This window comes from Diabrotica virgifera, chromosome 1, assembly GCF_917563875.1.
Source record: "Diabrotica virgifera virgifera chromosome 1, PGI_DIABVI_V3a".
In the NCBI taxonomy this organism is placed as follows: Eukaryota; Metazoa; Arthropoda; class Insecta; order Coleoptera; family Chrysomelidae; genus Diabrotica; species Diabrotica virgifera.
In genome coordinates, this window is record NC_065443.1 from 82,192,537 (window position 1) to 82,219,369 (window position 26,833).

Consider the following 26,833-nt stretch of genomic DNA (forward strand, 5'->3'; position numbering starts at 1 on the left):
AGATAAAGAAAGAAAGAGAAATTTTACTGTTTTACTATATATATATATATATATATATATATATATATATATATATATATATATATATATATATATATATATATATATATATATATATATATATATATATATGCGTACATTCTGGGTTCGGCAGAGAGCGCTGCCTAACGCTAAGATGTAAATACCAAATAAATAAAAATTTAAATAAATGGTAAAAAACAGCACACATCGTTTCTATCCTGGTTACGAGTTGGTGTTCAATAGGATGATACAGCGCTGTTTCGGACTCTCGTCACTCATCAGCCATCCGAGGAGAACACGAATTCGTAACCAGAATAGACTCGACGTGTCAAGGGAAATTCACAATTTCAGTGAGGCAGTACAAGAGCGCCATCTACTCTGATGGCAGTGCCGCAGGTCATCTCAAAAAGAGAAGATTCCTGCTATCTCTTGTACCGTATAGAACGATGCGTACATTCTGGGTTCGGCAGAGAGCGCTGCCTAACGCTAAGATGTAAATACAAAATAAATAAAAATTTAAATAAATGGTAAAAAACAGCACACATCGTTTCTATCCTGGTTACGAGTTGGTGTTCAATAGGATGATACAGCGCTGTTTCGGACTCTCGTCACTCATCAGCCATCCGAGGAGAACACGAATTCGTAACCAGAATAGACTCGACGTGTCAAGGGAAATTCACAATTTCAGTGAGGCAGTACAAGAGCGCCATCTACTCTGATGGCAGTGCCGCAGGTCATCTCAAAAAGAGAAGATTCCTGCTATCTCTTGTACCGTATAGAACGATGCGTACATTCTGGGTTCGGCAGAGAGCGCTGCCTAACGCTAAGATGTAAATACCAAATAAATAAAAATTTAAATAAATGGTAAAAAACAGCACACATCGTTTCTATCCTGGTTACGAGTTGGTGTTCAATAGGATGATACAGCGCTGTTTCGGACTCTCGTCACTCATCAGCCATCCGAGGAGAACACGAATTCGTAACCAGAATAGACTCGACGTGTCAAGGGAAATTCACAATTTCAGTGAGGCAGTACAAGAGCGCCATCTACTCTGATGGCAGTGCCGCAGGTCATCTCAAAAAGAGAAGATTCCTGCTATCTCTTGTACCGTATAGAACGATGCGTACATTCTGGGTTCGGCAGAGAGCGCTGCCTAACGCTAAGATGTAAATACCAAATAAATAAAAATTTAAATAAATGGTAAAAAACAGCACACATCGTTTCTATCCTGGTTACGAGTTGGTGTTCAATAGGATGATACAGCGCTGTTTCGGACTCTCGTCACTCATCAGCCATCCGAGGAGAACACGAATTCGTAACCAGAATAGACTCGACGTGTCAAGGGAAATTCACAATTTCAGTGAGGCAGTACAAGAGCGCCATCTACTCTGATGGCAGTGCCGCAGGTCATCTCAAAAAGAGAAGATTCCTGCTATCTCTTGTACCGTATAGAACGATGCGTACATTCTGGGTTCGGCAGAGAGCGCTGCCTAACGCTAAGATGTAAATACCAAATAAATAACCCAGAATGTACGCATCGTTCTATACGGTACAAGAGATAGCAGGAATCTTCTCTTTTTGAGATGACCTGCGGCACTGCCATCAGAGTAGATGGCGCTCTTGTACTGCCTCACTGAAATTGTGAATTTCCCTTGACACGTCGAGTCTATTCTGGTTACGAATTCGTGTTCTCCTCGGATGGCTGATGAGTGACGAGAGTCCGAAACAGCGCTGTATCATCCTATTGAACACCAACTCGTAACCAGGATAGAAACGATGTGTGCTGTTTTTTACCATTTATTTAAATTTTTATTTATTTGGTATTTACATCTTAGCGTTAGGCAGCGCTCTCTGCCGAACCCAGAATGTACGCATCGTTCTATACGGTACAAGAGATAGCAGGAATCTTCTCTTTTTGAGATGACCTGCGGCACTGCCATCAGAGTAGATGGCGCTCTTGTACTGCCTCACTGAAATTGTGAATTTCCCTTGACACGTCGAGTCTATTCTGGTTACGAATTCGTGTTCTCCTCGGATGGCTGATGAGTGACGAGAGTCCGAAACAGCGCTGTATCATCCTATTGAACACCAACTCGTAACCAGGATAGAAACGATGTGTGCTGTTTTTTACCATTTATTTAAATTTTTATTTATTTGGTATTTACATCTTAGCGTTAGGCAGCGCTCTCTGCCGAACCCAGAATGTACGCATCGTTCTATACGGTACAAGAGATAGCAGGAATCTTCTCTTTTTGAGATGACCTGCGGCACTGCCATCAGAGTAGATGGCGCTCTTGTACTGCCTCACTGAAATTGTGAATTTCCCTTGACACGTCGAGTCTATTCTGGTTACGAATTCGTGTTCTCCTCGGATGGCTGATGAGTGACGAGAGTCCGAAACAGCGCTGTATCATCCTATTGAACACCAACTCGTAACCAGGATAGAAACGATGTGTGCTGTTTTTTACCATTTATTTAAATTTTTATTTATTTGGTATTTACATCTTAGCGTTAGGCAGCGCTCTCTGCCGAACCCAGAATGTACGCATCGTTCTATACGGTACAAGAGATAGCAGGAATCTTCTCTTTTTGAGATGACCTGCGGCACTGCCATCAGAGTAGATGGCGCTCTTGTACTGCCTCACTGAAATTGTGAATTTCCCTTGACACGTCGAGTCTATTCTGGTTACGAATTCGTGTTCTCCTCGGATGGCTGATGAGTGACGAGAGTCCGAAACAGCGCTGTATCATCCTATTGAACACCAACTCGTAACCAGGATAGAAACGATGTGTGCTGTTTTTTACCATTTATTTAAATTTTTATTTATTTGGTATTTACATATATATATATATATATATATATATATATATATATATATATATATATATATATATTTTATATTTGTATGAACTTTACACATTTCTAAAACATAAAATAAATTGTAAGAATATAAATGGAAACATTAAAGGCGGATATTGCTACCGTGGAGCCATTCCATTGCTCAGGAGTTAGTTCGTGAATTTCGATTAAGCTTCCTTCGAATCGTGTGGCTGGACATTCTTGTGTAATGTAGTGGACTGTTTGTTCGGCAGCATTGCATTTGTCACATAGCGGGCTGTCTGCGATGCCCCATTGGTTAAGTGACTTATTGCACACTCCATGACCTGCCCTGATTCGGTTCAGATTACACCATTCTCGGCGCGGAAGAGAGAAACCGTTGAGTTTGACTGTGGGATTTCCTATTAGGTGTGCATTGTTCACTTCTTCGTTCCATTCGCTTATCCAATGCTCATTGATTGTGAAATTATTTGGAAGATTTTTTGCTGTTCTTGTTGGCGGGTTTCGAGATCTCAGCCGCAATTGGCCCTGGTTTAACTGATCTATGTCGGTATTTATTGGCAATGAGGGATTCTTTTGACATTTCTGGTATTGTGATTTAAGGGCAGCTAACCGTCGTGTTTTGGTTGGTGCAATATTGCTTAGAACTGGAAGCCACTGAGTTGGTGTGCTTTTTATGGTCCCCGTAATATACCTCATTGTCTGATTTAGTTGTGTGTCTAGGACGTTAGTATGGTGACTGTTTAGCCAGACTGGAGCACAATATTCGGCTGTTGAATAGACTAATGCAAGAGCGCTTGTCCTGATTGTGTCTGCATTGGCTCCCCAAGAGGTGTTTGCGAGCTTGTGAATGATATTATTGCGAGTTTTTACTTTAGCTGCAGTTTTATGTAAGTGTTCCTTGAAAGTTAGAGTACGATCCAGTATTACACCGAGATATTTTGGATTTGGGTTATGTTTTAGGGTAACCCCTTCGCTTTTTATGTTTAGTCTGTAGTTCACTTCCCGGTTATTTAGATGGAAGGCAGTAACTTCTGTCTTTGTGGGATTTGGCTGAAGGCCCCATTTTTTAAAATATGTGTTAATAGTATTTAGGTCGCTTTCTAGGATAGCTTGGGCGTTCTCGATGTTTCTTTCTCAACCCGGTGGTGGCTGTAGTAAATATAAGATTCAAGAAACTACAGAAAAATGCAGCTAAACAATAGATAGACGTTAAGCAACTAGAAGACGCAACTATACTGGAAAGGACAAGAAAACAGGTAAACAACAATCTTAGAAACCTCGCTGCAAAAAATAGGAACACAGGTAATGTAGAGGACAAATGGATGGAGATAGAAAAGGCCCTTATGACAGCTAGTGAAGACTCCTTAGCTCCAAGCAAAATTAAGAAAAAGGAATGGATGACAAACGAAATTTTGTACCTCATGGAGGAAAGGCAAAGAAATAAAACCAACAAGACAAAATACAAAGAAGTGAACCGTTAGATTAAGAGAAAAATTAGAGAAGCCAAAGAGAAGTGGGTTCTGGAAAACTGCAAGGAAATAGAAGAATATGAAAGAAAGTACGATAGCTTTAAAATGCATAAAAATATCAAGGAAATAACAGGTAAAAAAGTGAAACAAGCATCCATCGTAAAGGACAAAAAAGGTAAAATAATTACAGATTTAGATGAAAAACTGGCAAGACGGACAGAATACATTGAAGAACTTTTTGCATACGAAAGACCAGAAATAGCAGTGGCAGAACCTACAAACGACACAACAGGGCCTGAAATCCTAAAAAGCGAGATAGAATATGCTATAAGGAACACAAAAGGGGGTAAAGCTGCAGGAACAGATGAAATTCCTATAGAATTGTTGAAACTTATAGACGACGACATACTTGAAATAATGGTGAACCTCTTTAACACAATTTATAGAACAGGCATCATACCAAAGAAATGGCTCTCCTCTACTTTTGTCACAATCCCGAAGACGAATAACGCCAGAGAGTGTTGAGACCACAGAACTATAGCATTGATGAGCCACACACTAAAAGTATTTTTAAAAATAATTCACAAAATAATATTTAATAAATTAGAAGAGGACATAAGCTCCACACAGTTTGGATTCAGAAGTGGACTGGGAACACGGGAAGATTTATTTGGTTTGAGTGTGTTAATGCAAAGATGTTTGGATGTAAACCAAGACCTGTCTGTACAAGTCAGACACCAAAAGCTGTATGAAATCCTAAGAAGCAAAAACATCGACAGTCGCGACATTAACATCATATCAAGGTTGTACTGGGGACAAACAGCAAAAATCAAGGTTTATAATGAGTTAACCGAAGAAATTGAGATTTGTCAAGGTGTGCGTCAGGGCTGTGTGCTTTCTCCACTACTATTCAATATATATATATATATATATATATATATATATATATATATATATATAATATATATATATATATATATATATATATATATATATATATATATATATATATATATATATATATATATATATATATATATATATATAAACAATATGTCAAGAAGCGCTCCTAGAGCAAAACATTGGTATGCACATTAACGGAGAGTTAATTAACAATATACGATACGCTGATGACACGCTAATAGTAACAGATAACGTAGCAAATTTACAGTATTTGATGGAAAACATAAACACTCATACCAATAAGTATGGTCTAAAACTGAACATCAAAAAGACTAAATTCATGATTGTAACAAAAAAGCTATACACCAATGTGAATTTAACCATAAATAATCAGCCAGTTGAAAGAGTTACGTCCTACAAATATTTAGGGGTTTGCTTCACTGATACTAATGACCAGACAAGAGAAATCAAGAGGCGAATTGAGATAGCGAGACAATCGTTTGTCAAAATGAAAAAGTTCCTATGCAACCTGGACATAAATATAAACTTAAGAACGAGAATGTTAAGGTGCTATGTTTTCTCCGTTCTGCTGTACGGCATGGAAGCTTGGACACTGAAAAAGATAAACATCAAAAACATTGAGGTATTCGAGATGTGGTGTTACAGGAGAATGTGGAAAATACCATGGACAGAAAGAGTAACAAATCAAGATGTTTTGCTGAAGATGGGGAAGGAATGCGAAGTCATAAAACCATACAAACGAAAAAACTGGAGTATCTAGGCCACATAATGAGAGGAGAAAAGTACTCAAAGTGATCATGTTTTATATGTTTATACCGATAATTTCCCACCTCTAATATTTTCATCTATTTTTATTTCACAACGCATTATGTTGTCCATCTTTTGCGTTATTTTGACGGATATTAGCACACTCATCACTGTATACGAAAGAGTCAATTACTCTCATTAAAGGAGAGGCTGTTATACAAATAATGTCAACATAATTTTTTTAACGTTATTTAGTTGTTAATAAATTTCTTTCAAATTATTAGGGGAGTGCATTTAGATTTTCACTTCGGAAAAAATCAAACAAGATAAAACTTCTTGTAATTTCATTAAGAAATGTTTAATAAACAACATATCAAAAAGTTCTACTCGAGAAGTGGGTGCTTCATTTTTTATTAAACAAATGAACAGCGAAGTTAGATGTTTTTTTAAATAACTCCGAAAATTTAATTTTTAGAAAAAAACTGACTTGACCATTGAAAAAATCAGAAAATTTTACAAAAAAAACCTTATATAAAGATTTTTCTAAAATTAAATCTCTAGCTTCTGTAATTTTTTATTTATAACGCTAAAGTCACCCTTCTCACACACATTGGCGCACTGTAAACTAGCGTTGAAAGAAGTGCACGGTTGAGTTTTTTTAAATGTAATTCTTTAACTAATGGATCAAAAGAAATTTTACAAATTGGACATGAAAGAAGATGAAATAAGCTATCTTATGGTTGGAATAAAAGGAAATAAAATGTATGGACATAAGTACGGTGTGGGCGGAAAATGAGCCTTACATGAATTTTGTTTAAAAATGATTTAAAAATGTGTAACTAATACAATTTTACTTATAAAACTGTCAAATTTGCACAACTTACCTCTCAATCATGTTACTAAACGATGTTTCATTAAAAAAAAATCTCAAAAATTTAATTCAAATAATACGATGTCTCAAAAAATGTAATTTTTGAAATCTTCGTAGTTTTACAGAATTCTCACAACTTTAAGACGGTATTACTTAAGTTTGAATAAATCTAATACACTTTTTTTTGATATTTTTTTAAAGCTTAGGATGTAGTCTTTAAAAAACACTAAATTATTTTAGTTTAAAAATGAAATAAACAATTTCTTTTTGAGAAAACTAAGAAAGATATCAAAAATGTAATACAAAAACCGAAAATTACCAGCTGAAAAAATGTATATACAGAGTGATCAAAACTTTTTCTGTAAAACTTACCTAAAATACATTTAATAATAAGTTTCAACAATAATAAACGTTCAACAAAAAATTTTTTTTAGCTCATATACAGTATGTCTGCGTAACTTGGAACCTATTGATAACTTTTTTAATTTCAGTTTTACGAAAAAAAGTTGTTCTTTATAAAATACTCTGCATCATATATAACATAAGATGCAACCATCAAATATCAAATTTTGTTAATTTTGTACGAGGTATGTCAAAAAATATGAATTTCACTCAAGAGTAAAGTATCTTTATATTTCACAATATCGAAAATTTTTATAAAGAAAAGTTGTTTGGAATTAAAAACTATGTTCCAATATGTAATTATATCCTTATAATCGAAAATTTGTTTTGATTAAATATTGTTTCAAATTAATTATACCCAACATCATTAAATTTTCACTTATTATTTATGATAACTGTTTTATTACTAATTTTATGAAGAAAGTTATTCGTCATAAATAGCTGTGCATGGTCTAACACTTAATATGCAAATATAAAATATTATATTTTATCAATATTATACGAGGTATGTAAAAAAATTATAATTCGCGCAATAAATATGTACCTTTATAGTTCACAATATTTCGATTAGACGAGTGTAATTGCATATTGACACATCGTTTTTAATTCTGAACAACTTCCCATAATAACAATTTTCAGTATTATGAAAAATATAGGTATTTTACTCCTAACTGAAATTTTAATTTATTGACATATCTTGTACAAAATTGATAAAAATTGATATTTTATGATGGCATTTAAAGTTTTAGAATATGCAGAGCTTTTTACTAAGATAAACTTTTTTATTTATGTAAACAAACACGTTTTATAAAAAAAATTCGGATTTTACAACTACTTTTTAAGGATTTTTAGGAAAAAATCCGCCATTTTGAATCCGCCATTTTGAATTTGCAAATTGAAATGTCAGATTCGGGTTCAGCATAATCAAAACTAAAATAAAAACATGTTTGATCAAAATAAAATGTTCTATTCACCCATATTCTTAACATTATTTATATAAAACAATTGTTATTGTTTAAACAATTAATAAACAATTAGCGGCGAAATTTGTGAGTAGAACTTTTTACTTTAACATATTTATAAACTAACAAAAAAAGTTTTAGAAAAATATAACCTTGTTTGATTTTTTCCGAAACATTCTATCTTTTCGTTCTAATTGCACTCAAACTGTATTTTATCTACTCTATGTCATATTGTGTATAAGTTTTTAGTTTGTGAAAACTGTCATTATATATAGCAGTGCGTGAAGGATTTAAAGTGTGCGTGAAGTAACAATGTATTTTAAATGGGATTTACTTTTTCGCACTGTTTTTAACTTTCGCGTTGTCATGGTGACAATCCTTAACTTTCGCGTTCTCATGGTGATGACAATATGAGCAATGAATTACAACAAAAATTTTGACAGTTTTGTGGTTTGAAAGTAGTTAGAATTTTTAAATGTCAAAGTTCTAAAAATTGTAGAATAGAAATGAATTCCAGTGGCGAAGAGTTACAGCTTTTTTTATTTGTTTATCGTAGATAAAATATTGTATGAAACTGTGCGTGAAGTACTTTTTGCGAACTTACGCGATTTATATCACTCGCTCCGTGGTCGCTCGTGCTCTAAAAATCGCGTGTGTTTGCAAAAAGCATACTTCACGAACTGTTTCATAAATAACATCTTATTTGTTTAATATAACAATTAAATTTACTGTCAAATGATATTTATATTTTAAAATAATTTAAAATTTAGTTGGACTTTGACGGATCTGTAAAACTTAAATGTAAACAATGCACCTACAGTTTGTTGATGTATAAATACAAAAATAATAGACAAAGTAGTTTTCAATCCTAATAGTAAATTATTAATATTGAAAATATTAAAAATATTACTAAAAGATTTTTAAATTGAAAACTTATTGGTACACTTTCCTGGTGACACCGCCAAGACTTCTACAATTTGCAAGTCAAATGGATGCTGCAGTGAAGACGAGAGGGAAGGAATTCTACACTATGCAATTCACATCCCCCGTCTGCAGCTGGTAAAGTTCCAACGGAAAAATGCACCTAGTTACTCTACGGAGTAATACGACTATAAAATAAAAATGTATACCATTTTTATTCAGTTGCAATGCGAAGGCAAAACAATCTTAGTTTTCAATTAAAAAAATTACAAAATTAAATTACAAAAATAATAATTTATTATTATTTGCATATAACATAATAATTTGTTTAAAATATAAATAATCAATAAATATTAAAATTATCCAGAAGTTAGGTGCACAGGACAGCTTAAATAAAAAACAGTGCCATTTAACATTACATTACACTGACATTTCGATTTGACGTTTACTTGTGTCAGTCGAACCGAGTAATGTACTCGAAAGATTGTGACAATTGTCACAATTTAATTTTCGACTTTGACGTCGGTTATCTCGAAGATGGTTCGAGATATAGAAATGCCATTTGCAGATTTGGATTTGGGAGACAAAACTGAATATGAATCCATTGATAGATCGTCTTTAAGTATTTCAGAGGCGACGACGCACAAACGAACGAACGAACAGACTTCGAAAAATTATCAACGAAAACGAAATTTTCGTTGAAAATCTACAAAAATTCTCATTTTATTAATGATTTTTCTATCTTGCGATTATCACTGTTGCCAAGGACCAGTAAAACCATAAATTTTTAGAGATTAACAATTTTTTCAAATCAAACATTTCAAACTTTGATTAGCGACCCATATTCGCTGTGAGTTTCGCTGGTATCGCCAACTAGCGGATTACTGGTGCAACTTCGGTTGAAAATTTAAATTGTTTCAAACTTACTGTTTAATTTTTATCGTGTAATACTTACAACGAAAAGAAGTAATTAGATTGTAATCGATGATTAATATCAGTAAGTACAGAATTTATTATTGATTATTATTATTTTTTAAAGCTTTTCTTTTCTCTATCACTTTGAGGTTATATTGACTGCGAATATTAGTTTCCTTATTTCCTGCTTCCAATAGTTTCACAATTACCATGTAGATGGCGCTAGATTAATAGATTAATTATATTATAAAATGTTAAAAAACAAAATTTTAGTATTTGAAACCTAAGTATTCGCTCCGTGCATGACTGACGCGACACCTAGCGTAGTCGCCTGACATTTTTGGCGACCACAATTTGACGTTAAACATATGATACACATATGACATATTTGACGTTAATATGTACTATTTATTTACCATTTTTTATCAAATTTGTTTTAACATAAATCAAATATCATGTTCAAATATAAACAAATGTGTGTTCGCGGACTAGTCAGGGACTAGTCCACTAGAAGTGGAGCATGCGCACTTTAAAATAATATAAATAATAACGTTGATAGATAAATATACAAGGTATATTTACTATTAATTAATATTATTAATTAATTATTAATTACTATTATACTGGTATATTTATCAATAAACGATAATACATTAAATAAATATAATATGGAATTAAAGTGCGCATGCGTTGTCGTGGATTAAAAATCATCGACAGGGTCCGTGAACGAACATAATGACATTGACCTTACAAAAATTCTCAAAATTGTCATATTTCGCCGCTAGGGGCGCTGGCACAGTTTCGTGTATCCCCACCATGGTCACGCACGGAGTGAATATTTAAGATAAAAATATATGCCACAGCTTTGGCCAACTAATTTTTTTCCAATTAATGTTTTTAGTTTCAATGCTTTAAATTATTCCCATTTATGTCAAATTTTCAATCGAAGTTCACTAATTTGGCACTACTGGCGCTCACGAACTTTTAAATATCCCCTCTATCTACGAGTTCTCAGCGGATAATATAAATAAATTACAATTTTTTTAAATTAAAACTGTTCTCTGAATAATTTACAATGCGTAAACTTTTATATAGTCAATCTGAAAGTGACTGCTGTCAGTCGTCATATTCCAAGTCGGCATCCATAGATGTTTTGCCTTCCAGAACTTAGTCATACTTGCTCGACCATCTGAATTTTTCCAAGGTTTTGCGTAACCGTCATCATTTTGAGCCTGATCTGGAAAATACGATGTACCGCCTATAGCAACATTTATTATAAAGTAAAATTCTCGATCAAATGGTGCCATCTTGGTTCCCGCTGCCCAAGGATTTTTCATGTTATGTGGGAACTTCCCAAGTTCCCAAAAGCCGCCTTCTGGAGGAGCGGTCGTACTCAAAACTTGTTTATCGATTGAAAAAGTTATAGATGTAGTATTCCAATATAGCTCATAAGTGTGAAACTCTTTGTGCCAACCTTTTTGTTTGTTAATTGTGGCTTGCGGATACCGATGTACATTTTTACTCGGTCCATAAATTAAAGTGCTGCCCACCTGTTCTACTCCAATATTTATTCCGTCTTTTAGGAAATTGCTATTTCCTCTACTTTCCAAGATATCTATTTCACCTGAAACGGGCCAGGATGAATAATGGTTTTCTCTTGGCATCATCCACAGAGCTGTAATATAAAAAGATGTTGATTATTGAAAACTATACAAAACTGCATAGTTATGAAGTTTGTTTGCCCTAAATTAATTTAAGTCAGAGTACGGGGAGTAGTGATCGAGGCGATCAAACAAGGCGGAAATAAAATTATCCAGGATTTGGAAATGACCATCTTCATTCTTATTCTTATACGAACTTAATCGCTGTTTTAGGTGAACGCCCAGGTAAAAGGTTTCGACTCTGAATCTCTCCTTTCCATTCAGTTGGACTGATGACGCAGAGATTGTATAGAGCTCTCCAGCTCTATCCCTTTCGCCACTGCGGGGAACTATAGTTCCCGGCCGCTAGTTCAGGTTTACTGATGGCTATAAATATAACCGCTTTTACGTACAAATGAAATATTTCAGTAATTGATAGTCTACCGTCGACAATCGGCAACACTGGTGTCATAATATGATTGAATTTCCTAACCTAACATCGATGTATTGTGACACGTGCATGGCCGTTTGAGTTTATTATTTATGAAATTGTAAGAATCCGTTACTTATTTCAATTAAAATAAAGGAATAAAGCGTGTAGACGTTAATACTATTACAAGTAAGTAAATAAAATAAATAGGTATTAAAATGTATGGTGTTTTAGCAAACAATATTTTAGTGGGATCGTTTTTTCCCTAAAGTAATTTTATATGGGATTAAAATTACCCATCAGTAATAAACTTTTTCTCTTTCAGACATGCGACGAAACCGGTATCTTAGTGCAAAAGAGTTATAAGAAGCTGTAAATAATATAACTGACTCAGAAGAAGAACCATTTTCAGCACCTGATGAGTCCGACTATATTCCTGGAGACAGCGAAGAAGAAAGCGAAGAAGGAATCCAAATGAGCGACGAATAGGAAGAAGGTAACAGCAGTAATAAGCAGCGATGATGAACGCCATTCAATGAATGAAGAAAACGGTAATAACGGGAGTGGCGAAGCTACTGACGTGAGTCCCAATCAGTCCCGGATTAAGAATCTTGAGACCCATAGGCAACCCAAGCTATGAGGCCCCTTAAGAAACCTAGGCTTTCTCCGTTTTTAATAATTTTCACCATTTTTGACCAAGTCAGTTCGCCTATTGCGAAATAACCCAACATGGCTGTGTAGCAGAAATAGTTTTCCCTGCAAGTCTTGGAGCTGGGCTATAAAACATTTGAACTGCTCTAGTCTCTAGTTCATCTTCAAGTTCAGATTCAATGTCATCAGGATAGTTTTCATGTACTTTTACCCAGCACACTCATTTATTAGAGTATCCTCAATGTTGTAAAAACACAAAAGGCCAAATACTGAGTTTACTGACCCGTACACTGTCAACCGACGACTCAGCTCAGTAATTAGCTTATCGCACATTGGTGGATACGTTTCAACCTTTAACTTTTGTCCACACTGTAGAATAACTTCCATTGAAATTAGCATCATCAAAATGTAGTTTTATTGCTGGTTTTCGTTTACTCGCATCGGAATATTCAGAGTATTGTAGATCGCAGGTCTTCTGCTCGTAGTAAGCAAAACTATGTCTTTGGGATTAAGAATTCCAAAAGTGAATTTAGAAGTTGAACTGGAGTTTGAAGTTCAATCTCTTCTCTTCTCTCTGTAATGATTTACTGAGCGTAGACGCGTTCTAAAATTGTTGCCCAAAACTCATTCATTATGAATGTTTCTTTTTTTACATTTCTTTCAACAAACACTTAGTTAGCCTCATGGACTGTTTCAGCTTTCTGATGAGTGTCTTCAGCAAAAGTATGAACAGCAGATTCAAAAGTGTTGTAACCTTTAGACAAAAGTCTTGTTGCATGTGCCCTTGCAGACCATCTTGTGCTGCTTGTTCTTTTAAGTACTAGATCGTGGCGAATGAGATCGCTTATAATCGCAGATATTTATAGTGGAGTTTCATTTAAGCATTTGATCATAACTTCCCAACGGTGGCTAGAGGCTGAAAAAAGATGCACCGACACGGTCTGTACAAACTACAAACCCAAAATACGATATTCCATTTGAAGGAGAATACGTTAGCCAATTTCTTTGAATTTTTGTTCCACTGATATATTTTCGAAAAACCATAGATTTCGTAAAAATCTTGTAATGCCTTCAAAATTTCTTTTTGATGTTGAAAAACTTTCATCAAGATTTTTACATTCTGAAGACCTTCCCCGATACAAAATCTCCGTACTTCTTCAGTTATTGTATTCCGTAATCCGTAATCCTATGTCGTTTTCCGAATTTAGGACCCAATTATTTATCTTTAACTTCCATTTCTAAGTTAGTTTCGGTTTCTGGTTCTTTAACTTATTGAACTGGAACAGAACTGTCGTTACATGTTTTTTATCTTCTTCAGCTACGGAAGCTATGTTTCACTTAGTTATTTCTATTTCATCACGTGCATTTTTATTAGTTTCAGCTTCACTAGCTATGGATTTTCGTGTGAAACTGAATTTAAGTAAGTTTTGGTTCTGTTTTCGATCTTGCTTAAGGGTCTTTTCTTTTTCCTGCTTTTCTTGCGTTTTTCTGCTCGACTCTCAAATCGTCTTTTTTTATTTCCATTTGTTCGTATTACCAAAGGGCATTCATTAGCGATTTATTCTCACAACATGGACTTTATATGTGAACAAAAGTATGCATTGTAATGTAGTTTTATACGTCCACCATCACTCTTATGGTATTGCTCGATATTTAAATTTTTCAACATTATTTATAGTTTTTAATTAATTCTAATTATCATTTTTTCGTTTTGGGCCCTGCGAGGCCCCCTTTGAGGCCGAGGCCCCTAGGCAACTGCCTAGTTTGCCTATTGGTTAATCCGGCACTGGTCCCAATGTAAACACGCATATTGTATCTGATTCATTGGTAAATGATAAAGGCGTAATGGCAGTTAGTTAATAAAGGACACTAATGAAGTTTTACCAACTGCCACTCACCATCTCTATCACAGATTGAAAGAAAACTAAAAACAGACGAAAAATGTACTTTTGATTGCCCTGAAGCTGTAGTATTTTACAATAAATATATGGGAGGGGTTGATTTGGCTGATCAAAAGATTGCAACCTATGATTTAGACAGAAAATCTACTAAGTGGTGGTGTAAAGTTTTCTACAAATTGTTAATGGCATCTGTAATCAATTCATGGATCATGTTTTTGGAAATTCAGAATAAAAAGGAGAAAGTTCCTTTTCTTCATTATTTAGTACGTGTAGCTGAGCAGTTGATAAGTTTGGGGAGATCCAAAGCCAAAATTAAAAGAAGAGTCTCTGGTCGTCCAGGTAGGCACAAAAAAAAACAAAAAATTATGACAAATATTGAAGATCACCTTTCAAAACAAACTAGCAATAAAAAATATTTTAGTTGTTCTCAAAAGAAGAAGGAAAGCCGTACAAAAACTGAATGTGTTGGATGCAATGTCCCGTTGTGCAAAAAGTGTTTTTTCACATTCCACTCATACGTGAATTTCATTTATACCTTATTTCTTTATAAACATTTCTTTTGTAATTGCTCTTTTTATTACTGATGGGACCTTAAAATCCCAGTCAAAACTACTGTTGGGGCCAGAAGTTCCCACCTCCCTATAACGGACAAATGAAAATTTTACGACTAATTATATACATATTGTGTCTAAATTAATAATTTTGATTATAAAACTGAATATTTTCAGTCTCTTACATGTAAAAATGAATTCAGTGGCGAAAGGGCTATACAATTGCATACTATATTATATACTATATAGTATCTAAAATATATATACTTTTGTATTTCACGTATATTCTTTTCCGTGCTTAGATAACTATATCATTTAGTAATCGAGTACAGACTAGGGGATTCTAATCGAACGCGGGGCATACTGGGCTAGTGCCCAGTATGCCCAGTGGAGAAGAAGATTTTGGTAGTTCGGCATTAAGCGGCGCCTGATTTTTGCTGGCAATTAAATACGTACAATAAGGTATGGTTGAATGCTCGAATATAACTGGCCATAATTAATTTTAGCACATACGCATACGATATGTCCTGTTTTAACGGTATATACCGGTAAAAAATAAATATTTTTAATTTTATATTTAATTTTACAAACAAAAGGCAGATATCGAGCCTAGAGTAATTAATGATACATGAATTACACTCTTACCTGGCCACAACCAATCACCCAATGGGACTTTAACTTTAGCTTCTACTCTACCATATTTAAAGGAAAAAGAACGGTTAGTATGGATTCTGGCACTTTTAGTAGGATTTAATATTATTCTCGAATTTCCCGTTCTAACGCAGCCATCATTTATATCACTTGTGCAACTATAAAAAGCAAGATAATAGCGTATTGTACAAGTGAGAAAAAAGACATATTTCTCAAGAAGTTTGTTGTGCAAATCAAGCGAGGGAGAAATATGTCATTTTCTCATGTACTGTGGTACTTAAAAGCCACAACAAATATAGAATTATATCAATTTTTATTTAGGAGTGAAAATACCAGAGACATTTAAAGAAAATAGACTTGGCTAGGGATATGCCACTCAATGCATCGGGGTATAACGTCGATATCAAGTACGGTGGTTTAGCTATCTTTGTCTGTCGTGCGAGTGTGAGCCTATTGTCCTTTTCATGATCATTTTTCAGTGCGTAACAAATGATAGGAAAAAGGGTAAGTCCGTGATAATACACATTTATGACATTTATTCTAACATGACATTTTAGTTAAATCTGACAGTTGTCACATTTTATTTTCAATTTGGAATAAAAACAAATCAAATGTGTTTCTTGCATTTATAAAATGGTATTTTCTTTGATTTGTATAGTCTTATAAATTATACAGATTATATTTGTAATATTATTATCTAATTAAAAAAAATATTTTTTTATTATGGCGCCACCTATCGACAACTAGAATAACTAGAATAAATGTTATAAAAATGTCACCGACGAAATGTAATCACCGACGTGCCTTTTTTCTGTCACATACAATTTAATGCGTTAGAAAGAAATCGAAAAACTGTGACGCACTGAAAGATGATCATGAGAAATACTATATCTACCAAGAGGTGGGAGTAACAGAACGACAGTGACACACAGGCGGCGGCCATCATATGCTAGAGAGAGAAAGCTAAGCGTCGGTAGAGGGAGATAGATAGACCACCGACCCGAACTGCTCCGCGTTAGGCTATTTTTCCGAGTTGGCTAAATCTATGTGTATAAGATCTTTGGAAAATACACAAATTAATACGTTCTTTGTCAATGTTGTCAAAACCAAACTTTCAATAAAATTGGTTACCATGGCGACGATATTGGTTTCCATGACGACAATTCCAAACTATTGTTTATAGGTTTGTTCCAATCCGTCACATTACCGTTCTTGAATGGTCACGCGTATGAGCAGTAACGCATTTTTCGTTACTGCGCATACTCGTAACCGTTCAAGAACGGTATTTGTGACGGATTGGAACAAACCTATTGTCTACTAATTTGACTTTTGAATATTATGTCAAAATAATTCTATTTCAACGAATTATCTCGTTAATTTCATTAAAACATGAACACAATAAGATAAGTTTGAAATAAATTAGTAAATACTATCTACATAAAATTAGTTTATTGCATGTATTATGCAGTATGCGTCAAAATAAACAGTACTGAAATAAATATTTAAATTAGTGAAAATAATTTCGACCACGAGTCAGTATTCTGTTAACCGAGGTACAATAGTACCAAGCGGCGCCGCCAGGAGAACACTCCAATAATGCGTCTCAGATTACTTTAATTAAACGTGGTCATTTTGTACTCTTAAACCGAGTAAGGTATGAAAAAAGAAAAGAAAATAATCGTTTTCGTTTTGATTCAATTCGAGTCTCTTGCCATCCTGTTTCAGAGGATGGTTTCAAACATTTAAATGTTTATGATTATTTATATATCTAGTATACATGATACAGCATTGCAAACATTATTTACGACGCACGTTCCCGATAAAACAGATGTTAAAGATGTCCTGTCCTCTGGCACGAAAAAAATCTTTAATTCTAGTCCGCAATTCCGAAATGGCACACGGTGGAACTGTTTGACTCGTTTAGCATTCCCCATATGTGCGCATTTGGTGGCGTTAGTTCTGGTGAGTGGCAACTCAAAAAATAATCGGGCAGTATTCGAAGAGACTTCCTGGTAGTGTGACAGGCTGTTCCGTCATGCTGAAACCATAGTTGATTTCAAGCTTGGACCGTTTTCGTGACATTTTCTATATGACTGAAAATAGTACTCCACCATAAAAAAATTTTCTGCAAAACTGAGAACCATTCTGAAGCACCTAACATTCTCACGATATTCGCATACGTTATAACGACGTTTCGGCGCCTGACATACAAATTTGAGGCATACGAATTTCAGTAGGTATAGGTACTGTTTATTTCACCGCATCCCGTAATATATTATAAAATATAAAGTCATATTACAAGGTATTCTACTTTCCCGCACTGGTGCACTGAAGACTGGTGCGGGAAAGTGCAACTTTCGGAAACGAAATGCGTGCGGAAAAGTGGCTGTTTTAGCACGGGCGTAGAAAAATATAATACCTCAATTAATAATAATGTCATGAAAATAGATTGATGGTTACAAAGTGCGAAGTTGTTATAAAACAATAAAATCGTTAAAAAAGTTTATAATAATAATTATAATAACGTTTATTTACAGATTGCTTGAAAACAACAACTACATACTCCAGGGATACGCAAAAAATACACCATGTTCGTGACACTGAATTATCCAGGTATCTGATAACTTTTTTAGTTATTATACATATTGTAGGGGAGCAAAGTATGCTAAATGTGCAGTCACTTAAGCGTTATGAGGACCTATTGGGATGTGAAGAGTAGGTCCTAAAACTAAAAAAGTTAAGTAATGTTTTCCATTTTAGTGGGCGCTTGCCATTTTTTAATTTAATTTTCCATTTCCAACAATCGTTTTTTCCGATTATAACGCCATCTATCCATAATTCGAAAAAATGTTTTGAATAAAAGTTACTTATTTTTACGTAAGGAATCCAAATCTGCAATAAAAAATGGGGGCTCCTATTTAAGATTTTAAAGTAACCCCCCACCCCACCTTCGTGGGGAGTCGTGTTTGGTGCCATTCGATAGATTTTTCAAAAATATTGAATAAGTGTATTTTACAGTTTTTCGATCTGATGTTCATTTCGCGAAATATCGCGGGATTCGTATTTAAAATATTAAATTTACTCCTCACCCTCTCCGTGGGAAGTCGTGTTTGTTATCATTCGATAGATTTTAAAAAAATATTGAGCACATATTTTTTAGTTTTTCGATCGGTCATTCATTTCGTGAAATATTCGCTTTTTTCTTGTGGAACTTTGGGACTCACACATTTCCGTATGCCAGGCTCAAATCGTCAGATTTTTTAAATATACACTATTCTGCATGTACTTAACTTACCTTATCTTAATCTGACTATTTCGAGTTTTTTTATGGATAGATTTTTTTTTTCGAGCCCCCCTTAACGAACTGCCCTGTGTTAAGAGCCAATATATTGTAGAGGTACATCTGCAGGCTACCAGGTTTCTCCCCATATGATAATCTGACGCGCTCGAGTAACTGCAAAAATCCCCGCTTGGGCTCCCCTACTAATAGACCTATAGGAAAAAAACCTACCTGTTTCTTGCCTAGAGTTCGGGCCCTATTTTTAATTATTAACAATTTAGTGCAAAAAACACGAAGTTAAAAACACTCGATGGGATAAAAAGGTTATAAAGCATTAATTACTAAGGCAATGGACAAGTCATTAAAGGACTTAAGAGTGCGGATAGAAGAGTGTTAAGACCTGATGTTGAATTAAAGCCAAGGTGTTACTTAGAAAGCCAAGGAATTATTTAGAAAGTTGCTAAATAAAGAACGCTAAAGAAGGGACACCGAATGAGAATGTAATACCAAAGATAACAAGGGATGGGGTAGTCGAGGCTTTAAATTGGATGAAAAATGGTAAGATCTGATAGAATACCTGTTTGAAAGGCTCTATGAGAGAAAGCGGTTGATGTGTTGTGACAAATGTTGAGTACTATGTATGAAGAAGAAAGGATGCCCATGCAGAGCCTATTTTACTTCAAATCAGACCCGAGGCACTACCCAATTTTCGGGCCCCTACATATGATTTAATAATAATTATAATAACTGTTTTAAATGAATTAATTATTTAATAGAAATATAGTTGCACCAGCAATTTAAATTTGTATTAACAATAAATAAAATTTATATTTAAACAATTAAATATTCTTTAAATACAGTGTGTCGGTGTCGCATTTAAGATGAAGACAGATTTATATTTCGGCTATCAAAATAAATACAGATTTGAAGTTTTGCACAGCCATACAGGTTGAATGTTCATATTTTTTAAGATAGGTACTCAGCTGAAATTTAAATTTTAATCGCGGCCTACTGCGAATCCACAAACAGGGTAAATTTTCTATATTTTGCTTCGAGTTAAAAATATCGGAAAAAGTTATTGGAAAAAGTACTTCCAAATCATATCCTAATGCCACATACCAAATTTCATGACAATATTCGCACTTTTATTTTTTTCAGTATTTTTGGTAGTCAGGAGATACATCTCGGGTCAGCCAAATTTAAGTTTTGGGGTCCTGACTACAAGTAATGAAAAAACTGAAAGTGCGAATTTTGTTATGAAAAAAATTTTTTCTGATATCTCTAACGCGAACCAAAATATCGAAAATTTACCCTGTTCGTGGAGTCGCAGTAGGCTGCGTTTAAAATTTAAATTTCAGTAAGTATCTTAAAAAATGTGAACATTTAACCTGTATGACTTGCAAAACTTCAAATCTGTATTTATTTTAATAGCAAAAATATAGGGCTGTCTTCATCTCAAATTCGGCACACTGTCTATATATCCTTTTCTAAATAATTTGGTTGTTGAACCATAAAAGGATAGACTATAGACCGTTCTTGGACAAACATTTAATGGTTGCTATTATTCGTTGAAGAACGTTTCTCCAAGGTTACTTTTCTTCTAAATAACTTTTTTCCATTAATGTTACAATTTGTCCGGCTGTACTACTTCTCTTGACTGACGTACCAATTGATGAAATATGTTCATCAGGAGATCGCTCATGTCGAATAACTGTCCCATTGATATTTTTCCAGTCATTACCCATCGAAAGTTAGAAGAAAAATAATTTTCGTGGAAACCACTCACGAATAATTTTTTCCCCAGTATCATTCATTTTATAAAAAATTGCACTTTGCAAATGTCTGGTTTTATTATTATCCAGTTGTGTAACACATTCACTAATTTTGTCAATATAATATATTGATTCGGTCGATTATTTATAAAATATTGTTGAAATTCCAGATTTAAATGTTTTGGCGAATCTCCTATATCGCTAGGAAAAGAGTTATTGACATTGTCTTTTTATATAGGAGATGACGGAGATGTACTTGTGACAGGTGAAGTTGAAGTGGCTTGAAAATCAACAGTGGAGTCATCATTTATCATTTCCTGTTTAGAGATTTAAAATTTCCGGAAAAATTGGGTGCAGGAAAAAAACCTGCTTTTTTCCGGAAACGAAAAACAGGAAAAAATGGAAAAATACGGAAAAATTGACATTTTTTACAGTATAATAAACAAATTCTGCATCCCGTATCAAAATCGATAAATTTAGTAGAATTCGATAGATCTATATTATCAGAACTGCCTCTTGTCTTTAAGTAGGTATATAAAAGACACAATATTAAAAAATATTCCCCAACAAGTTAACCAGACTAGTTCTCTTATTGAAAGCTTGCTAAAATATGTATGTTGAAAAACGCTACGAATTTTGTTCTAAGCTGATTCACTTTGCAGCCTCTTGATGCTCGCTTTAAAGAAGAATAATTGAATGAAGACCAACTAATGGAAATCATAGAGTTCATTTCTGAAATGGCTTGTTCACTAAGGCCCGGTCTTTTCACCTCCGAATAACTAGTTATCGGGAAGTTTATGTGACAGATTTACATGTAATCTGCCGGTAACTAAAAAAAAAACAATATGTGCCTCCTGATGAGAGACTAATAAGTTTCGAAACCGGTAGAGGTGCTTGCTGCACTCTCTGATTGAACTGGAATGATGATGCGGCTGTAGTTTCGTGTTGCAACGAAATTGAAAATGGTTATTCATTTTTGATTTATGTTTACTCCCACTGGAGTACGAAGGGAACCATTCTCGTTGGAACTTTACCGCGCTGAGCAGATGGGACGTGAATTATAAATTGTAAAATTCCCTCATCTTCCTTAGTCTCAGCATCCGTTATGGCTTGCAAATTGTAGAAGCTTCGGAGGTGTTACCAGAGAAGGTTCCCATTGTTTTCAGTCTGGTAGGATGTAGAATGACATTTTTTGATGTTGTTTTATATGCTATTAGATTGAAAACTTAGTTTTTTGATAGCAGTTGCCGCTAGGGCATCCCTGCCATTTCGTTCGTTGCAATCCGTGACTGCATGTCGGGATTTGTCCTAGTTGTGTCAGAGAGAGCAGCATATGTGCCTCCTGATGAGAGACTAATAAGTTTCGAAACCGGTAGAGGTGCTTGCTGCACTCTCTGATTGAACTGGAATGATGATGCGGCTGTAGTTTCGTGTTGCAACGAAATTGAAAATGGTTATTCATTTTTGATTTATGTTTACTCCCATTGGAGTACGAAGGGAATCATTCTCGCTGGAACTTTACCGCGCTGAGCAGATGGGACGTGAATTATAAATTGTAAATGTTGTTCTGAAGCTATTTCCTTGTGGCATTTTTATAATTAACTATTTTCTATGGGAAATAAGCCACAATTTTACTAAAAAAATGAATTTATTAACGTTTCGAAGCCCAAATCGGGTTTCGTTGTCAAAATACAAAATACTTCTCTACAAAATACAAAATACAGAAGTATTTTGTATTTTGACAACGAAACCCGATTTGGGTTTCGAAACGTTAATAAATTAATTTTTTTTAGTAAAATTGTGGCTTATTTCCCATAGAAAATAGTTAATAAATTGTAAAATTCCCTCATCTTCCTTAGTCTCAGCATCCGTTATGGCTTGCAAATTGTAGAAGCCTCGGAGGTGTTACCAGAGAAGGTTCCCATTGTTTTCAGTCTGGTAGGATGTAGAATGACATTTTTGATGTTGTTTTATGTGCTATTAGATTGAAAACTTAGTTTCTTGATAGCAGTTGCCGCTAGGGCATCCGTACCATTTCGTTCGTTGCAATCCGTGACTGCACGCCGGGATTTGTCCTAGTTGTGTCAGAGAGAGCAGCATATGTGCCTCCTGATGAGAGACTAATAAGTTTCGAAACCGGTAGAGGTGCTTGCTGCAGTCTCTGATTGAACTGGAATGATGATGCGGCTGTAGTTTCGTGTTGCAACGAAATTGAAAATGGTTATTCATTTTTCCCGATAACTATTTATTCGGAGAGGTGAAAAGACTGGGCCTAAACCTAGATGTAGGGAAGGTGGTGGCAAATCTAGCGCAATTTAGAACAAAAACTGGATTTTTTAGTCGAAATTTTTTATGCGATAGTGCAAATATGTAATACTAATCCTGTTATATGGTAGAAAAGGTTGATGTACATCGCAGCCACTTATGCCAATTGCCTCCCGAATTTTGAATGGACCTCCATATTCCGCCTCTTCAGAAAGAAACTGCACAAAGAAACTACACGGCCTCATATATACAAGCAAAAAAAAATATGTTATCACAGGATAAAATTTGTTGCTATTCATTTAAATTTGGTTATAAACGAAAAACAGATATTTATTTACGATACTAGACCAGATCCACTTTTAAAAGATACTGACAAAAATCATGTTGTTTGTTTTATCCGTTCAGGATGGTGAAGCGGAGATCGAGCCTGAATCAGATGCTTGGTCTGAAGATTCAGACTCAGATAAAAATATACCACTGAGCAATTTGGTTAAATAATGTGCTTTCTACCTTTGAAGTTTCGGTTTTGACACTTAGAATTAAAGTCTCTTAGTTTAAGTACACTTAAGTCTCAATTAAAAAATATTTTCAAATTTTCCCATTTTTCCAATTTTTCCAATGGTCTGGAAAAAAACGGAAAATACTTGTTTTTTTCCCAATTTTTCCAGTTTTTTTTCCGATATGTTAATTCTCTATTCCTGTTCATAAAATGAAAGAATTTTGAAAATTTATTTAATTAAAATTTTTTTTGCTGATCTTTCTGGGCCCCATTAAAATGAGGGCCCGAGGCAGGTGCCTCACGGGCCTAGTGGTAAAATAGGCCCTCTGCCAATGCAGGGAGATGCATGGAGGGAGAGCGTAATGGTATCACTGTATAATAAAGACAAAGGGGACGTGCAGGACTATAAGAACTGTAGAAAGATTAAGTTAGTATCTCACGTCTCACCCAATGAAATTTTGGAAGAGGACTGTAGAACAAAGGTTAAGAAGGGAGACATATTCTGTTTCCTCTCCTTGCCACATACACACATACACACACCCACAAAGGCGTGCCATAATATATGTCAATACATACGAGTACATACCCTTGGTTCGGAAATTCTTTGTTGAGATCAAGTGTTCCGTTGTAGAGAAAATCTTCTCCTCTATCATCAGCTAGTAAAGTAGGCTTTATGTGCAAAATACCATCTCTAACAAAGCTGTTACTTCTGTTATTGAGATACCATTGAAATTGATCATTGTGCTTAAATAGAAAATGTGTAAATTAGGTATTGTATTATCTTGAGTTGAATCGGTGAATCCAAGAAAAATACAAGGCTAAAAAATTTGTTGTAAAATGAGTTAAATGTAAGTCAAATTTGAGCTGCAATTATACCATTGTATATTATTATACAAGAGTAAAAACCGCTAATCGCCGTAAAAATGAGTGGCGCATATAATATTCTAGCTACAAAAGAGTTGATATGAGTATTACGTGGCGCAAAAATATATTTTCATTTCAATGGAAAATAAAATTAGTTTTATTTTGAAATTTTTTTCATGTACATTTCATGTAAAACGCGCCACAAAAGAGTAACTTTTATACAGTTTGCATTTTGAAGCTCTTTTGTGGCGTGTTTTACTCCAAATTTAGCAAATATTGTGGAAAAATCTTCCAAAATAAAACTATAACTTTATTTTTTATCAAAATGAAAATACATTTTTTCGCCACCTAACATTCTTATCAGCTCTTTTGTAGCTGGAATATTGTGTGAGCTACTCATTTTTATGGCGTTTAGCGGTTTTTTATTCTTGTATCAGGAGTTTTTCAAAGTTTTTTATAAATTAAATGTTTAAACTTAAATGTAATGTTTCTCGATTACACGTAAAGCGCGCACCACACTCTCGGCGAAGTTACTTCGCCAAAGTTGACCGAAGTCCTAAGTACCTGTTTGTAATCATCAAGTAAGATAAATTCAAGTTCAAATTTTTTTCTATCAGGTCTCGATAAGAATTTTAGCCATTTTTTATTCTAAAACATATTTTTTTAATTGTTAATGAGGAAGGTCTATTATGGGGAGACGGACATTAACAACTAAAAAACAATATTTCAGAATGAAACAAGTCCAAAAGACTTATCAAGAACTGATATAATAAGGTTTGAACTTGAGTTTAGGTACTTCGTAATTTCAAAAATGATATTTTATACTATTGTTTTTGAGCCTTGAAAATCGTAATCTTTCGTTCTTTTTTCACTTTTAATTTGTTTATAACTAGAAAACGATCAACTTTAGAGAAAAATTACAAAAGACCTTTTTCATTTAGAATGACCTAAAAAATCTGAAATATTATCTGCCCGTTTCGAATTTTTTTTTTAATTTATTAAAAATATGTCATTTTTTAATTATTAATTAATTATAGTTAGAAAAAGATTAGATCGGGCGACCCTTGTTTTTTGTTATTGTTAACATGCTAAATTACATATCCAATTATTTTTATCCATTAAACAGATCGGTGCAAATCGACCCTATATCTATCTTAAACTACTACGATTGGTAAGTTTTCAATCTTACAATAGAATATTACTAATATTTCTGGTTTGATTTTACCAGTGCAGTGGGTAAAATCCTTCCTGTCCTTAGTCAATGTCATTACTTTTGTTTATTGTTTCTGGTAATAAAAGAAATTCTGGTAATTTAGGTATTGCCAAAAAAAATTTTTCGGCACCTACCGGCGCCTTTTGAATACGGCGCCGGGAGGCACCGCCCCTCTTCGCCCTTATAGCCGGCGCAGCCCTGACAATATGAATTATTTAAGAAAGTTGCAATATTTCTCCGCTATTCGCGGACGATCGTTTCTCAATTCCCTTCCAAGTACTTGCACATCGCGAATACCAATTACGACAGTTTTTAATTCGACTTTAGAAGTTTTTTAAAGATAAAAAGGTTTTGACTGATAGCTCAAGAGGACAATAAATTACTATAATATTGTAATTAAAGAGAATGCAGCAACTTACAGATCTACCTCCAAGTGTCCGTTCATGCTCCCATGTTTCAAGTTCAAAAGTGTCAAAATTTTCGTTGAATATCACATCACCTGAACAAAATCCTTTTGGCGCTTTTGTACCAAAAACAGTAGTGATCGATTTTTCACATTTATGTTTGCAATATACAGTTGAATAGAAAATACTTATTAGAACTATTTGTAAAATTAGTTTGAACATTATATTAGTTTAGTTTGTCGTTTATTTATCGATAGGTACAAATACTTTACATCAAAGTATGAGTATTTATATTTCTATTGAGTGCCAATAAAAATCTTTATGTTCGTGAATATTTATACAGAGCGGACCAAAAGTCTAAAAACGCCCAATTATCTCTTAAGTAGATAGTCCGAATTGTACAAAAATCAGGATGGGCCTATTTAGTCTAGACCAGAGGTTCCCAACCAGTGCGCCGCGGCATACTGGTGTGCCCTGAAGTCTATTATTATAGAGATTATTTAAGCCCATCAAAATCAAAACCTGCTAAATCCAAATTTTTCGTTCTGCTAAATCAAAACTAAAAGTACAAATTTCTGAAGATGTAAGGGGCTTGCATAAAAATGACAAATCAGTGTGCCATTTTATAATGTTTGTT

The 26,833-nt window shown here is 34.3% G+C and overlaps 1 protein-coding gene across 1 annotated transcript; it reads right to left on the minus strand.

Moving 5' to 3' along the window:
• Positions 1-9,434: 9,434 nt before the first annotated feature.
• On the minus strand, positions 9,435-26,449 carry LOC114327548 (beta-1,3-glucan-binding protein-like). Its single transcript, XM_028276220.2, has 4 exons — positions 26,212-26,449; positions 24,302-24,459; positions 15,894-16,057; positions 9,435-11,750 (listed from the first exon to the last, which is right to left on the minus strand). The coding sequence occupies exons 1-4, from the start codon at positions 26,416-26,418 to the stop codon at positions 11,146-11,148; spliced, it is 1,134 nt and encodes a 377-aa protein (XP_028132021.1). The 5' UTR covers positions 26,419-26,449; the 3' UTR covers positions 9,435-11,145.
• Positions 26,450-26,833: the final 384 nt, after the last annotated feature.

Coding starts and splice junctions, on each gene's coding strand:
- LOC114327548 (XM_028276220.2), bottom strand. CDS start 26,418: ATGTTCAAACTAATTTTACAAATAGTTCTAATAAGTATTTTCTATTCA. Junction 24,460..26,211: donor GGACACTTGGAGGTAGATCT/GTAAGTTGCTGC, acceptor TTTCTATTTAAG/CACAATGATCAATTTCAATG. Junction 11,751..15,893: donor GGGTGATTGGTTGTGGCCAG/GTAAGAGTGTAA, acceptor TTTATATTACAG/CTCTGTGGATGATGCCAAGA.